Genomic DNA, 13969 nt, shown 5'->3' on the forward strand with positions numbered 1-13969 from the left:
GATCTGACCTGCTCTGCAAACACTTCCCTCAAGCACTGCAGCTGGCCCGGGATTTGGTTGAGGAAGAACTTATGCCCAAGGTTCCCCACCCACACACCCACCCATGCTGCTTGTCAAGTCCCAAGTGGTGCAAAGAGGAACAGGTGCGAATGCATTGCTAGCCAGCCGCAGGCCTCACCCATCAATAGTAAACTCCTTTGGGGCAGTACTGCACAGTGGGGTTGGCACACTCGATGCTGGAGTGGCCACTGAGCCATTCATTAGCTCCTAAACCTACCCTCACTCCCCTCGGTTTAAGAAGAGGCAAATAGGAGCAGCTTTAATTGAGTTTATTAAAACAGCTCTCTGTGTGGGTCTTGAAAGGGTTGCATCATGTGACCTCCACCAGGGAGGCCCCCCCACACCCATTCACCTCGCTTCTGTGTATGTACACCCGCATCTCTACCCACCTCCACCTCCCCGCGCTCCTTCGGACACCAGCCGACTGGATGGACAAAACAAGGCTCCAGCCTGTCCAGGTGAATGAATAAAAGATTAAAGGAAACAGTTGGTTTTTGCTCTAGAATATCCCCCACAGAGATGCACCTGTTTTCCCGGCATTGTAGGGAAGTCTTTGGTATATTGTGTTTAATAAGAGGAAGGAAGATTCGCTGAGCTCCCGCTGACCAGGGGCCGGACTTTAAGCATCAGGAAGCGAGTGGTCCATGGATGACTTGATCTTCCCAGGTGACAGCCTAGTTAGTAGATGGGAAAAAGGTCAGTGAGGAAGTGTTTGTGCAAAGGATCTGCCCAGTATCTTTACCTAGCACCCCGCCTCCTTCCCTTGGCCAGAGCCTCCTTCCCAACATTCGGGGGGGCTGGGGAGAGCAGGAATTGACTCTTCATGAACAGCACCAAAAAAGCTGTACTAGGTAAAGCAATGTCCGTAGTACAGAGAGCACCCTGTGCGGTACAGAAAAGGCACATGACGTGTTCCCTGCCTCAAACAGCGTCCGCTCTAACCATGCAATGTACAGAGGAAGGTGGAGGAACGGGCCTGCAAAAAGCCTGCTGAGGAGCTGTGGGACTTTGCATGAGCGTGGCTGGTGCCAGGGGGTTTTTGGGTTTTGATTTTGGATCCTTTTACTTGAAAAGGGAAAGATGCCAGAGGCCAGCAGCAGCCACCGGCCCGGTTGCACTAGGCACCATACAGAGGCAGTGGGGGATTTCTGGCACTATGAAAGGCATAATTTATTAACAATTTACAGTAATTAACCTGACCCTTCTCTAGCACCTGTGACTGAAAGCGCTCACCACTTCACAACCGTGTTCGTTTCAGCTCAGAGCCTCCCTGCGGGCTTGGGAAGGCTGATCCCCAGCGCAGCCTATGCTGTAATAAAGGCCCCGGCTGTGGCTGGCCCGGGTCACGTTCGGGCTGGAGCCAGGCCTCTGAATTTTAACAGAGCTCTAGGAAGAGCTCACAGATGCCTCCAGCTGGGACGCGCCAGGCCAGGAGGCACTCACTTTGCCATTGTACGTGTGTGGGAAGCCAGTGTCCCTACCGTTTGACCATGTGCTCGTAGATCACTGTGGGGATGATGGTGATGGTGACGGCGTTACCAGCTGTAACCAGGATATCCAGGATTTGTTTGTCCTTGAGGGGGGAAGAGTTGAGAAATACAATATTACAGCCCCAGATACTGCACGGGCCAAGCATTCCCCCCCCCAGGCAGAGCGAACGCACAGCTGCCACTCCGCTGTGCACTCCTGCAGCAGCACAAAGGAGATGTAGCACGGCCAGTGCGTAGGCCCGTCAGTTCCCTGCTAGGGGTGAGTTACGCATGCACAGGGGGTTATTTGCATGGACAGCTGTGCAAACCTAGCTCTTAAAAAAAAAAACAGTCAGCCTTGATTTTTTTTAAAACGGTTTTAACCCGGCAGCCTTTAAAACCAAAAGACTCACCCGCTAGAGGCAGCTGCAGGGACCTCCCGTAAAGCAGCCCTTATTCAGGCTGACAACACACCAGTTAACGTCACTAAATGACATGAAAAAAGACTTTGTTTCGCCCCACCAGGCCCCGGGCTGGGGCACGCTGGTCCCCCAGTAAAAGGAAGGCCTGGGAAGAGGGACCGAAACAGCCACTGAGTGTTTGCTGCAGCAAAATACTCCACCGTATGATTTAATTACTGGTACATTTAACTAGAGATCAGTTTCCTTCAGCCTCCAACCACAATTTTTTCTTTTAATCAGAGACACCACCTGGGGGAGATTTTCAAAGCCACAAGGGGGCGTTCGGGACCCTAGTCCCACTGAAAGGGGCTGGGTGCCTCTAAAAATCTTCCCCTCAAACTCCCTGGTACCCAGCTGCTTTGTCTGGTCTGACTGCAGCACAGCGATCGCCACAGGAAACGCTTCCACAGCAGCGGTGAACCAGGAGGCATCAGTAACCCACAGTGGCAGCTTCTCAGAACACTCAGTTCCTGTTTCTCAAGAGCGAGACAAATCTTCAGCTGTAGGTCACCCGAGCCCGACTCAAGGTGCTTCCAACGGCTGCCCCAGAGAGGCGGGATTCTCCCGCTGTGGGACCAGGCCCCCCGAGCGAGGGCTGCTCCCTGTCCTGGCCAGGGGCCTGTCTCAGGGAGTCTCCCGCGCGCACCCTCCCGGCCCATCTCGCCGGGGGCCTTTACCTTCAGGCCGATGACGTTCTGCCCGTTCAGCTCACAGATGTAGTGGTTGATGAGGAGGCCGTTCCGGGCTGCAGAGCTGCCTTTGGTGAGAGAAACGATCTTCCCCTTCTTGATGACGAACCCCACGTGCCCCGTGCTGTCCTTGTGCATCGTCACCGTGCGCTGGAAGGGCCTGGGGGGGGCACCGGGACACGGGCAGTTAGTCGGGACCTGACGCTCCGCTGAGGAAGCCGGACGCAGGCCGAGCGCACCCCCCCACCCCACTCACCTGTCTCGCACGATCACGACGATTTTCTCCGGGGCGGCCTTTTTCAGGGCCCTGTTGGCCTTGTCTGTGCTCCAGCCGGCGCAGTCCTTCCCGTCGATCTGCAGCACCTGGTCCCCGAAGCGCAGCCCGACGAGGGACGCTGGGGAGTTGGCCTTAACCAGCTGCACAAACACCCCCTGCGGGAGGAGCAGGAGTCAGACTGTCACATGGGCGGCACCAGGCAGCCTGTGCCGGGACAGCGCTCGCATCGCTCAGTGGCGACCACTCCCGCTGACTGCAGAGCGGCTCAGCAAGGGATGCTGGCCAGGCCTCGGCTGGAAGGATTTGGGGCTGCAGCGTGAGGGTTTGTGACAGAGGTAAGGGACCACAGCGGGCACTGCCAGGGCGACCCGGGCACCAGGCTGGCTCCAGGGAGTTTGGCGCTTGATACCCCATCTCACAGTCAGAGCATCCTCAGACCAACCCGCTCACTATCACAAAGGGGTCCAGCTTCTCCTTGTACTATTCTTATACAACCCTGAGATTGCTCAGCAGGTCCCAGCCCCGGCACTCGGGCGCCAGGCCTGATGGGGCCGCAGTGGACCCAAGGGGAGCGGTGCACACTGGCCTCAGAACCCACCTGGTCGATGCTTTTCAGCTGGAGCCCAGTCTTCCCGCGCTCATCCTTGCAGAGGTGGAGCTCCCGCAGGCCTGGCTTGATCTCTGCCCTGCGCAGCCCGAGGTTGTTTCCCGTCAGTGGGGCGACCAGCACACCCTGGGAGGAAGGGACCAGGGCCCCTGCCTGTTGGAGAATCCAACCGGCACATGAACAATCTGAGCTGACTCAAGTGCAGATGGTCCATGGGGTGGAATGAGAGTGGGGAGGAAGATGGCATCAGGGCTGGCCCCTCACATGTGTCTATCACTGGAGTGGGCAGCGGGGGTGAGGTGTGGCAGGAGAGGGGAGACTTTCTGGTAGCAGAGCCAGGCAGCAGAAGAGGGAGGTGACCCCGCCTGCACATCCCCCACCTCCTTGCACCCAACAGCCATGGGCCAGGGCTCAGCAAAGGTCTTTCCTCCAGAATTGCTGCAGAATGTTGCAGATGCCAAGTGCAAGGCCCAGCAAGGTGCCAGGAGCAAAAGCCGGTGGCATTAGGAGTAACCAGTGGCTGGGGGCTGGGTGGGAAAGCAGGATTCCAAGCGGGGAAGGAGACACGGATACGACACATTCCCCAGAAACGAGGGGCAGCCCAAAGTTTGGCATCAGCTTAATCCCCAAGAGCCATCTACGGGCCGGCCAGGAAGCGAGACTCAGGCTGGCTCTCCCAGGCCCACTCCTCAGGCACCAGACCAACTGCTTCTTCAGGGGGACTTCGGCCTGGGTCTGGCCTGCAGGTTCCGTCCCCTCCTCTCCAGAGCGTCCGGCAGGGGTGAGGGCAAGGACCCGGCTTATTGAGGCCTAGGACGTGAGTGGTGCCAGCGGGGGGACAGACAGACACGGTCACGGCGATACCTACGTTGCCACTTGCTGGGACCAGGGCTAGGTCCTTCTGGACCTCGTCACTGGAGAGCGAGAGCCCCATGTAGTCCCCAAGCTCCGTGAGGTTTGGGTACAGAACAGGTGGGGCTGAGGGGGGAAGAGAAAAGGACATTGTCCATTCAGAGAGCTAAGCTGAGCAGGCGCCGCCTGGGCCAGCCAGGGAGGCCCCGTCCTCCTGCCACAGGAGTCGACTGCCTCCCTTGAGATGACGAGCAATTACCCACGTCCTGCAGCCCCGAGACCCCGCGAGACAGAAGCCCTTAGCCCCACCACCCCACGGCGGGGCCCCAGTGCTCGAACTGCTGAACGTCGTCAGGCGGCTCGGCAGGTCCCTACGTTTGGCCACCCCTGTCCTGTAGCCTCAGGGCAAAGATCTGCCCTTCCCCCAGCCGTCCCCTCCCCCGCCCCTTCACCCCAAGCAGCCAGTTCACAGCCCCTCCTCACTGTGCCCAGCCTGAGGGGGGCGTGCAGCTGAGAATTAACCCTTTGTTCACTGGGCAATAAGTGCTTTCCCCTGCACCCTGAGCCGCTAGCGAAACCACTCCTGGTCTAGGAGACTGTCCCTCAAACCTGCTTCTCGTGGCGAGAGGCCGCGTCTCAGCTGGGACTTACCCGCTGCTGGCTCTGACTTCTCTGCAACCCCAGCCAGAGCCCTGGCGGCTGCATTCGCCTGAGCCTGGGAAGAGAAGACAGACGTCACTATGTGGGACGGCAGCGGGCACGGAGAGTGGGCAGGGCTGGCACGTTTTATCACCCCACCCCCCAGCTTCTGGGGAGCTGGGATTGTCCTTGCGCTCTGTCGGTGGCTGGAGCGAATCCACGCCGTCCCTTTCAGCACCGGGTAATGGGCTGGGAGACACAGCTGGGCTGGTCACTGAAACCAAACCACAGACGAGGGGGCCCCTGCTCACTCAGTGTCCGAGGCCTTTGCTTGAAGAGGGACATAGCGCATCGCTCGGTGCAAGGCCGTCAGGGAGCACCGTCACCGCCCCGCCGCATGGATGGGGCCACACTGGAGCCTTGGCAGAAGCTGCTCCAACCGCCGAGCTTGGTGTCAACTGGACCCAAAACCCAGCCTCTTACCTGCAAGGTTTGATCCACCTTCATGTCCTCCAGTGATGGGTACAGAGCTGACATGGCTGCTTCCTCCACAGGAACCACCTGTAAGAGGCACGCAAAGGCAAGGCTGAGACAGATGCTCTGGAGCAAACGGAGAGCAAAGGTTACATTCCTTCCCTCCCAGTTCATTGGCAAACCTTATTCGGAGCCGCCTGCCTCTCGGGACACAAAGCTCCGCACACTGCTGCATTAATATCCAGAGGCAGCATGCTGCAGGGCCAGTCTACATGGGGCTGGGCAAGTACTGGCCCCCGGTTCCCAAGTTTCAGGTTCCACTGGGGTATGTTCACGGCACACAGCCCAAGAGCTCAGAGAGACCATAAAACACTCTTGCTGGAGTGTTGCTGGTTGCAAGGTAACATTGCACTGACAGACGCCAGAACCCTCACGTACCAGTACCAGAACCAAAACCAGAGAGAGACAAAGCAGGCTGCTCCCTAAGGCAGTGATGCACAACTCACCCTGGCCTTGCTTTAAGCAGTTTCTTTCTCGCTTGCACACTTTGCTACAGCGCCCCTTAGCTTGCAAGCACGACCAGGAAACCCCGTGCAAATTAAAATGACAGCCTACAGTTCCAGCAGCTTTCAAATACACCAGCTCAAAGCAAAACCTGAGCCTAAACCACTATATTTCACCTGCCTCTGGGTTGCAGCCACAGGAAGGCTAATTCAGACCAGGTTCACCAATCTGCAGGAAACTGGCACCTGGCCCGTGTCTAGTTTGGAACATGAACGCTGTCTGGGTTCTCTTAGCCACACTGGGCACAACTCTGCACCCAAGTAGCCAAAGCAAAAGTGAGCAGCCCAACCATCACCCTGTAATCTGCTCAGCCTTCATGGGCAAAAAGCCCCAGCGGGGGCATGAGTGTAGGATGGGATCATGGCCAGGCCGCCATATGTGATTCACATTGGTGCTACAGCATGCGCGCGCACACGCACACGCGCACACACACACACACACACACACACACTCTCTCTCTCTCTCTCTCCCTCCCCCCCCGCGTTTCAGTGGAAATTGCCAGGGGAATAAGGTTTTTGTCAGGCTGCGTCATGCCTGGTTCAAATTCTTCCCTGGTCGTGTCAGTGCCCGTGCCACCCCTCACAATTAAAACCACATTGTGGCCTCCTGCAGCTTGGGGCTCTCATTTTGTGCACCTGTATCACATCTCCAATCAGTGCCGCAAGCTATTCATAGCCAGGTGGGGAAACTGAGGCAGGAGGTGGTGCCGGCCTGGCCCACGGTTGCACAGGAAGTCTGTGACAGTGCCAGGAATAGACCAACACCCCCCGGAGCAGCCTGCCAGTCTAATGACCGCAGCCCTGCCCGGGGCGTCTGCAAACCAAGCGGTTGCTGCTGCACGAAACCGGCGCCATGTGTCAGACTTTTGTTCTTTGTGTTTTGCTGGCGTCCAACCTCTGCTGGTAACGACCCAAGTTCTGTGGCGTTAGCGGGTGTGACCTGCTGGCTGAATAGCTGCCTCTGTGCCATTAATACCCACAGAATAAACAGGCAGCGGGGGCGGGCGCCTGCCCTGGAGTCCGATTTCCCCACGGCCATGAGCCAACCCCGCACCGGGCGCTCAGGGCACAGGCGGCCTGTGTCAGCAGGCGCTGCCCATGAAAAGCTCCCATTCAAACAGGTTGGTCACGTGAAGCCTGGAACTGATACAACTTTGGGGCCAGGCCAAGTCTCTGCAGCATCACATGATTGGTTTCTGCACGTAAAAGGCAGGCACCCTAATGGCAGAACATCTTAAAGGGACAGGACCCCTTTTCTCTCTCGCCTGGGCACCTCCACCACCCGAGAAGGCTGCCACAGCTCCTATTTTTGGTAATGCTGTTATCTGCCCCCTGGCTCTGCCCCGCTTTAAAACTCTTCTCCTGCAGGGTGCGCCAGTGGGCTTCTGACGGGGTGGTGGTATGTCTTTTTATGCACATCTGACCTGTGTGTGTGTGTGTGTGTGTGTGTGTGTGTGTGTGTGTGTGTGTGTGTGTGTGTGTGTGTGTGTGTGTGTGTGTGTGTGTGTGTAAAAAAGCACATCTGTCCCTCTGCGTGTGTGAGAGAGAGCCAGCAATGGAGCCTATGAATGAAGCACAGGGGAGGATAAGAAAATACTGTTTGCAGCCTCAGCCCCTGAGCTCCCAGTCCCTGACACACACACACACACACACCCTCCCTCCTCTCTCTCTGTCTTTAAGGGCTTCACCCTCGAAACAGTCCTGTGCAGTAGAGACGTGCTATGACCTCCCTTTTACAGCTGGGAGACTGAGGCACAGATCTCATAGGTGATTTGCCCAAGGTCACACAGGCGGACATGGCAGAGCCAGGATTTGCACCCAGGTCACCAGAGTCCTAGGCTAACAACCACTGGGCCAGCCTCCCTCTGCTCTACCTAAGGCACAAATGGGGGAATACACCGGGATACCGGCACAAGCAATAGCATATTTCTGTGGCAAGTGATGGGCTGATGGCAAAGCACCCACTGCTGTCAACGGCTGGGGGAAGTAACCTCGGCCCGCAGCCCCACTGGCGGCAGGGTGCTAGGGATTACGGCAGCAACCTGGGGTTTATTGCTGTGCTCGGACTCTAGCCCGAGGAGGTGCAGAACTGCGGGTTTTTCTCTGACCAGCTTCTCGCCTCTCCCAGCCAGGGTAGCGCTGTGAGGGCTTCCCCCAAGAACCAAGTGAAAACCTGCTTTTTACCAGGCCACGCTCCCACTCTCACCTCCCCCAGTGTATTGAGACGAGCCCAGACTACAATGACACCAACGCAACAGAGGAATCTCCCTAGGCCTGTGGAGGTCTAGCCTGCCGGCTGGCCTCAGGCAAAGCTGCCATTGGCTGCAGCTGGAGTGATGGGAAACCCGGCAGGGGAGGAGAGGGGAGGCAGGGGTGGGATACATGCGACTCCTTGTTTACTCAGCGGTGTAGCTTTACTTTCTGCCGTCCTGCGCTCTGGCCTGACCCTCCCCTAAAGATTCCGGGCCAAGTGCTGAGTGGGTGTAAATGCATGCGAGGCTCCTGGTTACACCTGGAAAGAATCCGGCCTTCTGCACATTCTGACCCTACAGAACAAAAACCAGCTGCTCGGGGTCTCAGGCCAAGCTCCTAGGTGTCCAACTCCCATTGAACTCGCTGAAATACGGCCCTGAGCCTGCGTCCCTGCCGGTCACACGCTGCCCTGGTGAGCTGGCCAGCCTGCTTTTCAATGCCCCAGTGACGCAGGGGGTGGGTTTTCCACCCACGTCCCTCAGACACTATCAGCTGATCTAATAGCAAAGGTAAAGGCTGGCCCTGCCCAGTTTGTCACACGGTGCCATCAGCCGCCCCGTGGGCCGTTACTGCTCTGCAGGTCCACGATTCCCCAAGCCAGGGATTAGTCAGAACCAAGCAGACGATGTTCTGGAGTCGTCGCTTTATTCCCCCCCACTAGCAGGGCTCCCGCTTACAAAGGCATGTCGAGTGCAGCCCCTGGCTCTGAAAACACAACCCGCAAGGTCGGGAGCTCCCGAATGACGTGACCTGGTGGAATAAATGCCATGACCATGGCCACTGACTAAAAGGGCCAAGATTTCAGAACAGCAGCACACTCCTGAGGCCAGAGAGAAAACCACCACCCTGGGTCCTGATGCCCCGCACTGGGACAGACCTCAGCCCTTCTGGAACACGGAAATACCCAAAAACCCTCAAGTGCCCAGGAATTCAGAGCTAAAGCACAGATGTAGCAGGAATTCATTAACTTCACTCACAGCTCCAGCCAGTGAAGGCATCTGGAAAACAGACTCCAGCCTGAGCTGCGTCAACGTTCCCATCTTCCCCGTCCCTGGCACTAATCCTGTAGGAGAAACTTCAGGATCAAGCCTGAGTCCAGTGAAATCAGCTGCTGAGTGACTCCAGTGGGAGCAGATGGGGCCTCAAAGTGACTCCAGGGTGGATGGAAATGTACCAGGGGAAAAAAATCCACCTCGTTGTAGCACCATTCCACCAGCTTTGGACGCGCGATACTAACCATCAAGGGATGCAGATTCCGAAGCCGAACGGGGCGATTTCCCAGCAACAAGAACAGAGCCCCCTTCACACAAGCCCCACAGGGGCCTGAGCAATTTCCCGCGATGGGGCAAAGGGCTCGGGCCACCTCCTCAATATGTGGCAAGTGTCAGAATTCAGTTGGAGTCCGTGGACCTAGGACAATTGACATCGGCTGAGGGCCTGTCTCCAGAGGTTCCAGTGCTCAGCACACACGGCTGGGCCCAGACGTTCCCGTGTTCGGCTCCCAGCAGCGACCTGTGTGACCCGTCAGGCAGCTTTTTGAAGGTGCTCAGCCCCCACTGTGCACCCCAGGTGATGCTCCCTTTTGACAGTCTGGCCCTCTGTTGTGACAGGAGCACTTGGGGCTCGCACTGGTCCCAGCGGAAGTGCCGCCAGCAGAGAGCAGAATCTGTGCCTATAACTCGCTCAGTTAGAGCAGGTGAAAGCACCTTGTCTCAGCCTGGTGGAAAAAACTAGACTTCATCCCATCCAGCACCTGCCAGCCAAGCGTCCCAGAGAGGAGAAACCCAGCTGGGCAAACCAAGCTTTGCTGCTCCGTGGCGTCGAATGCAGAGCTGGGCTGAACCTGAGCCCACAACAAACCCCTGGGCTTGATTAGCAAACGGTAAATACCCCCGATGGCCTGTGATGGGATGTTAGATGGGGCGGGATCTGAGTTACTACAGAGAATTCTTTCCTGGCTGTCTGGCTGGTGGGTCTTGCCCACATGCTCAGGGTTTAGCTGATCGCTGTATTTGGGGTCGGGAAGGAATTTTCCTCCAGGGCAGATTGGCAGAGGCCCTGGGGTTTTTTTACCTTCCTTTGCAGCATGGGGCACGGGTCACTTGCTGGAGGATTCTCTGCACCTTGAAGTCTTTAAACCACGATTTGAGGACTTCAACAGCTCAGACATAGGTTAGGGGCTTGTTACAGGAGCAGGTGGGTGAGATTCTGTGGCCTGCGTTGTGCAGGAGGTCAGACTAGACCAGGGGTAGGCAATCTATGGCACGGGTGCCGAAGGCGGCACGCAAGCTGATTTTCAGTGGCACTCACACTGCCTGGGTCATGGCCACTGCTCTGGGAGCTCTGTATTTTAATTTAATTTTAAATTAAGTTTCTTAAACATTTTAAAAACCTTATTTACTTTACATACAACAATAGTTTAGTTCTATATTATAGACTTATAGAAAGAGACCTTCTACAAACGTTAAAATGTATGACTGGCACGCGAAACCTTACATTAGAGTGAATAAATGAAGACTCGGCACAGCACTGCTGAACGGTCTATGACTCTATGATTCTAAGGAAACCGAACAGCCCAAAGAAGGAGCAGTGGGATGGGGGGAGCAGGTGAAGCTTAGTGCATCCCTCCCGCTCTCTTGCTGAAGGGGTGTCCCGCCTTACCTGGCAGACAGCTCCGGAGCAGGTTTCTCTTCTCCAGCACACTCTGCCTTCCTCTTCCAAAGGTCTGTGATTTTATAATAGCAGCAAAACACAGGTGCTGCCTGCCTGGGAGGGGCGTCACCCAATCAGCTGACAACGGAGTCACCAGAGAGGAATTCAGCAGCCCAGGAAACAGGCAGGTGCAGGAAAGAGGAAGCCAAGCTCCATCCCTGCTCCACACTGGCAAAGTGTGCGAGGATCACCCAGGCCCAAAGCAAGGAGCGGGTGGGTCTGAGACTCAGGCTGCTCCGTGCAGGAAACCTGGCGTCACGGCCTCTTGGGTGCATTGCTTCAGCCGGGCACGAGCCTGGCGCTTTTTCTAGCACAGACAGTTCGTATCACACAGGTCCCAAGAACTAAAAGGGCCCCTTGGCTCCAGGAGTCAGGATCTGGCTGGAAGGCAGGTCTAGTCTGGGGGACGGCTTCTCCTAGCCTATCTGCAAGGCCTATGTCAGACACTGGCACCCCCTTAGGGAGGCAGCGTAGCCTAGTGCTGTGGCTACAGGTCATAGGACCAGGGCTGACTCCTGGCTCTGACACCCATGCTATGGCCTTGAGTAAGTCACTTCCTGGCTCCACACTGGGATTGGTGATACACAACCCTTCACTCCCACGCGCCAGCGCCGTCGTTGAAAAGTCTTTGCAGTTGCATGTGACCATTTGGGACATTTTTAAAGCTGTTGCAAAGCCCTGTTTTCTCTAGCAACAAGGTCCCATCTTTGTCTAGCACGTCGGCCAGCCTGGGCACCACCGATAGCGCCAAGACACGAGGGCTGGGACAGCATGGTGATCAGTACCTTAGCCATCCTGGTGAGAACAGAACAGCTACAATGGCCCCAAATCTGCACTTGGGTCCATGGCTGCAAGTTGTGTGGCCTGGTAACGTTGATACAAAGCAACACAAACAGGCACACCCAGGGTGCAGTTAATACCGGAGCTGCCTGACCGCCCAGTTGCTGAAGGTGAGAAATGCACGTCAGAGTCCATTGGCTTTAAAGAGCTCCGGCCGAGCCGCCACTTCCAGCTGCCGCGTCTGCAGCACGAAGCCTGACGGTGTCATAGCCCTGCAGTCAGGGACAATGTGTCCCTGGATACTAATTCATGACATACTATTCTAACTGCTCAGCATTGCAATGAGACGGTGACAGTTCTCAGGGTCCCCAGGGCTGTGAGTCACCTTGTTACCCCGGCCTCCAGAGGGCGGGAGACTCGCTTGTTCTTGGCTGGGTGGCAGCTCCTACCACCACCAGCCTCTCAGCCGCTCCCTCTCCTCTGGGCTCTGCCGTGCTGGTTAACAATACGTGGCCTCAAGGCCCTTTGACTCGTCCCCTGTGATATCCAGCCCCTGACACTGGCTACTCACAGAAATCCCAGACCCTCTGCCCCCCAAGGTGCCGTGTACCCCCGTTGACTAGGTTTGGCTTAAATCTCCATTCCTGTATAGCACCGCACTTGTGAGCCCGTCCAGTACAACAACAGGGGGGTGATTTAAGAAAGACTAAAGCTTTGACTAGACACAATAGAGCCTGATGGAAACAAATGGTTACAATACAAAACACCAAGCTGGGCCTACTCGTATTAATGGTTCGCTTTCCTAGCTAATAAAGTAGGGCCGTTCCCCCTCCCCACAGAGTTCAGTTTGGTGCTGAGCTGGCTGGCTTCCCAAGGCCATGAAAGCAGCCCTGCTCCCCAAAGGGTTTCCGTAATGAATGGATCCAGAATGCATCTCCTGCCTCTATGTTATACTGAAAACAGCCAGGGCGAACCCCGGCCTTGCTGTGCGTTTCCTTTTTCACCTTCAAGTGGTTTCACTTGTTTGCTGTTGCAGCTGGTGGTTTTTTTCCATTGAACATGTATTGCACAAGGCTACACAATTGAGCCAGGCATTACATCACCAGCTAAAAAGGACGGGGTGACAACACCACCCTGCCCGAATGGGCCGTCACCGAGACACATTATCCCCTGGGTCTCATTTCTAGCGCCCAGTCTATAAAGCACACGTTCAATATAAATACATTACTCCTTAACTATTACCCACATATACAGCTCGTAATGATTGTGACGCTTGACAAGCTCTGAGCTTTCTGTAGCTCCCTGTGACTCTTTATGGCTAAATAGCCTGTAAGATGTGTGTTTGTGTAGTGGGTTTGGCAGGGCTGAGGTGAGAGTTGTTTGCAAAGCTCAGGGGACCCTTTGCTAAGGGGTGTCTGTGTGACATTGATGCAGTAGGTTAGCCCACGGGTGCAGGTCTGGGCTCTCTTTTCTGGCCAGGGTGTCTCCTGCCACGTTTGCTTTCCCTTTGATGTGCACAGTCTCCAGGTGCTATTCCTGCAGCCCTGTGCACCAGCGCAACACCTAGAGCTGGGACCTTCGGGCCTGAATGCGCAGTGATCTGTTACCCCCCTAATTTTCTGTTGCACAGCTAATGGTTTAACTGTTTGCCTGCCCCATTGCACACTCATTCGCTGACAGGGTAGTTTTAGTCAATTGGGGTGAATGCAATGGGGTGGTTTTTGTTGCTTTTCCTTCTTTGCATTAGAACTGCCCCCAGTCTGGTATTGGATGCAGCTGTACCCAGTGTTAATTAATCCTCACCACCCCCACTGCAGGCAGCACTAATAAGCCCATTCAACAGATGGGAAAACTGAGTTACTCAAGACTGTACGAGTCAGTGGCAGAGTCAGGAAAAGAGCCCAGGATTCCTGATGCTCAGGCTTGTGCTTATCTGCTAGACACTGCTCTGTCTCTGGTCATGAGCACATGGGTCTGACACCACTGCGGGAGTGATCACATGCCTTCACTACAACAGCCTGCGTAACAGCCAATGTGGTAATTCCATGAGGCCTTTGAAACCAAGAAGAAAAATCAGTAGCTGGTGAGACGGTCTTGCAACAGTGCTTGTCGCCAGAAGTCCTCACAAATATT

General features: G+C 55.9%; 1 protein-coding gene across 1 annotated transcript; it reads right to left on the reverse strand.

Moving 5' to 3' along the window:
• Positions 1 to 314: 314 nt before the first annotated feature.
• On the reverse strand, positions 315 to 11117 carry SDCBP2 (syndecan binding protein 2). The gene is made up of 9 exons (XM_044986651.1): positions 11006 to 11117; positions 5538 to 5615; positions 5067 to 5130; positions 4432 to 4541; positions 3555 to 3716; positions 2936 to 3111; positions 2668 to 2839; positions 1542 to 1633; positions 315 to 734 (listed from the first exon to the last, which is right to left on the reverse strand). The coding sequence occupies exons 2-9, from the start codon at positions 5589 to 5591 to the stop codon at positions 680 to 682; spliced, it is 885 nt and encodes a 294-aa protein (XP_044842586.1). The 5' UTR covers positions 5592 to 5615; positions 11006 to 11117; the 3' UTR covers positions 315 to 679.
• Positions 11118 to 13969: the final 2852 nt, after the last annotated feature.

The sequence above is a fragment of the Mauremys mutica genome, chromosome 13, assembly GCF_020497125.1.
Source record: "Mauremys mutica isolate MM-2020 ecotype Southern chromosome 13, ASM2049712v1, whole genome shotgun sequence".
Taxonomy (NCBI): Eukaryota; Metazoa; Chordata; order Testudines; family Geoemydidae; genus Mauremys; species Mauremys mutica.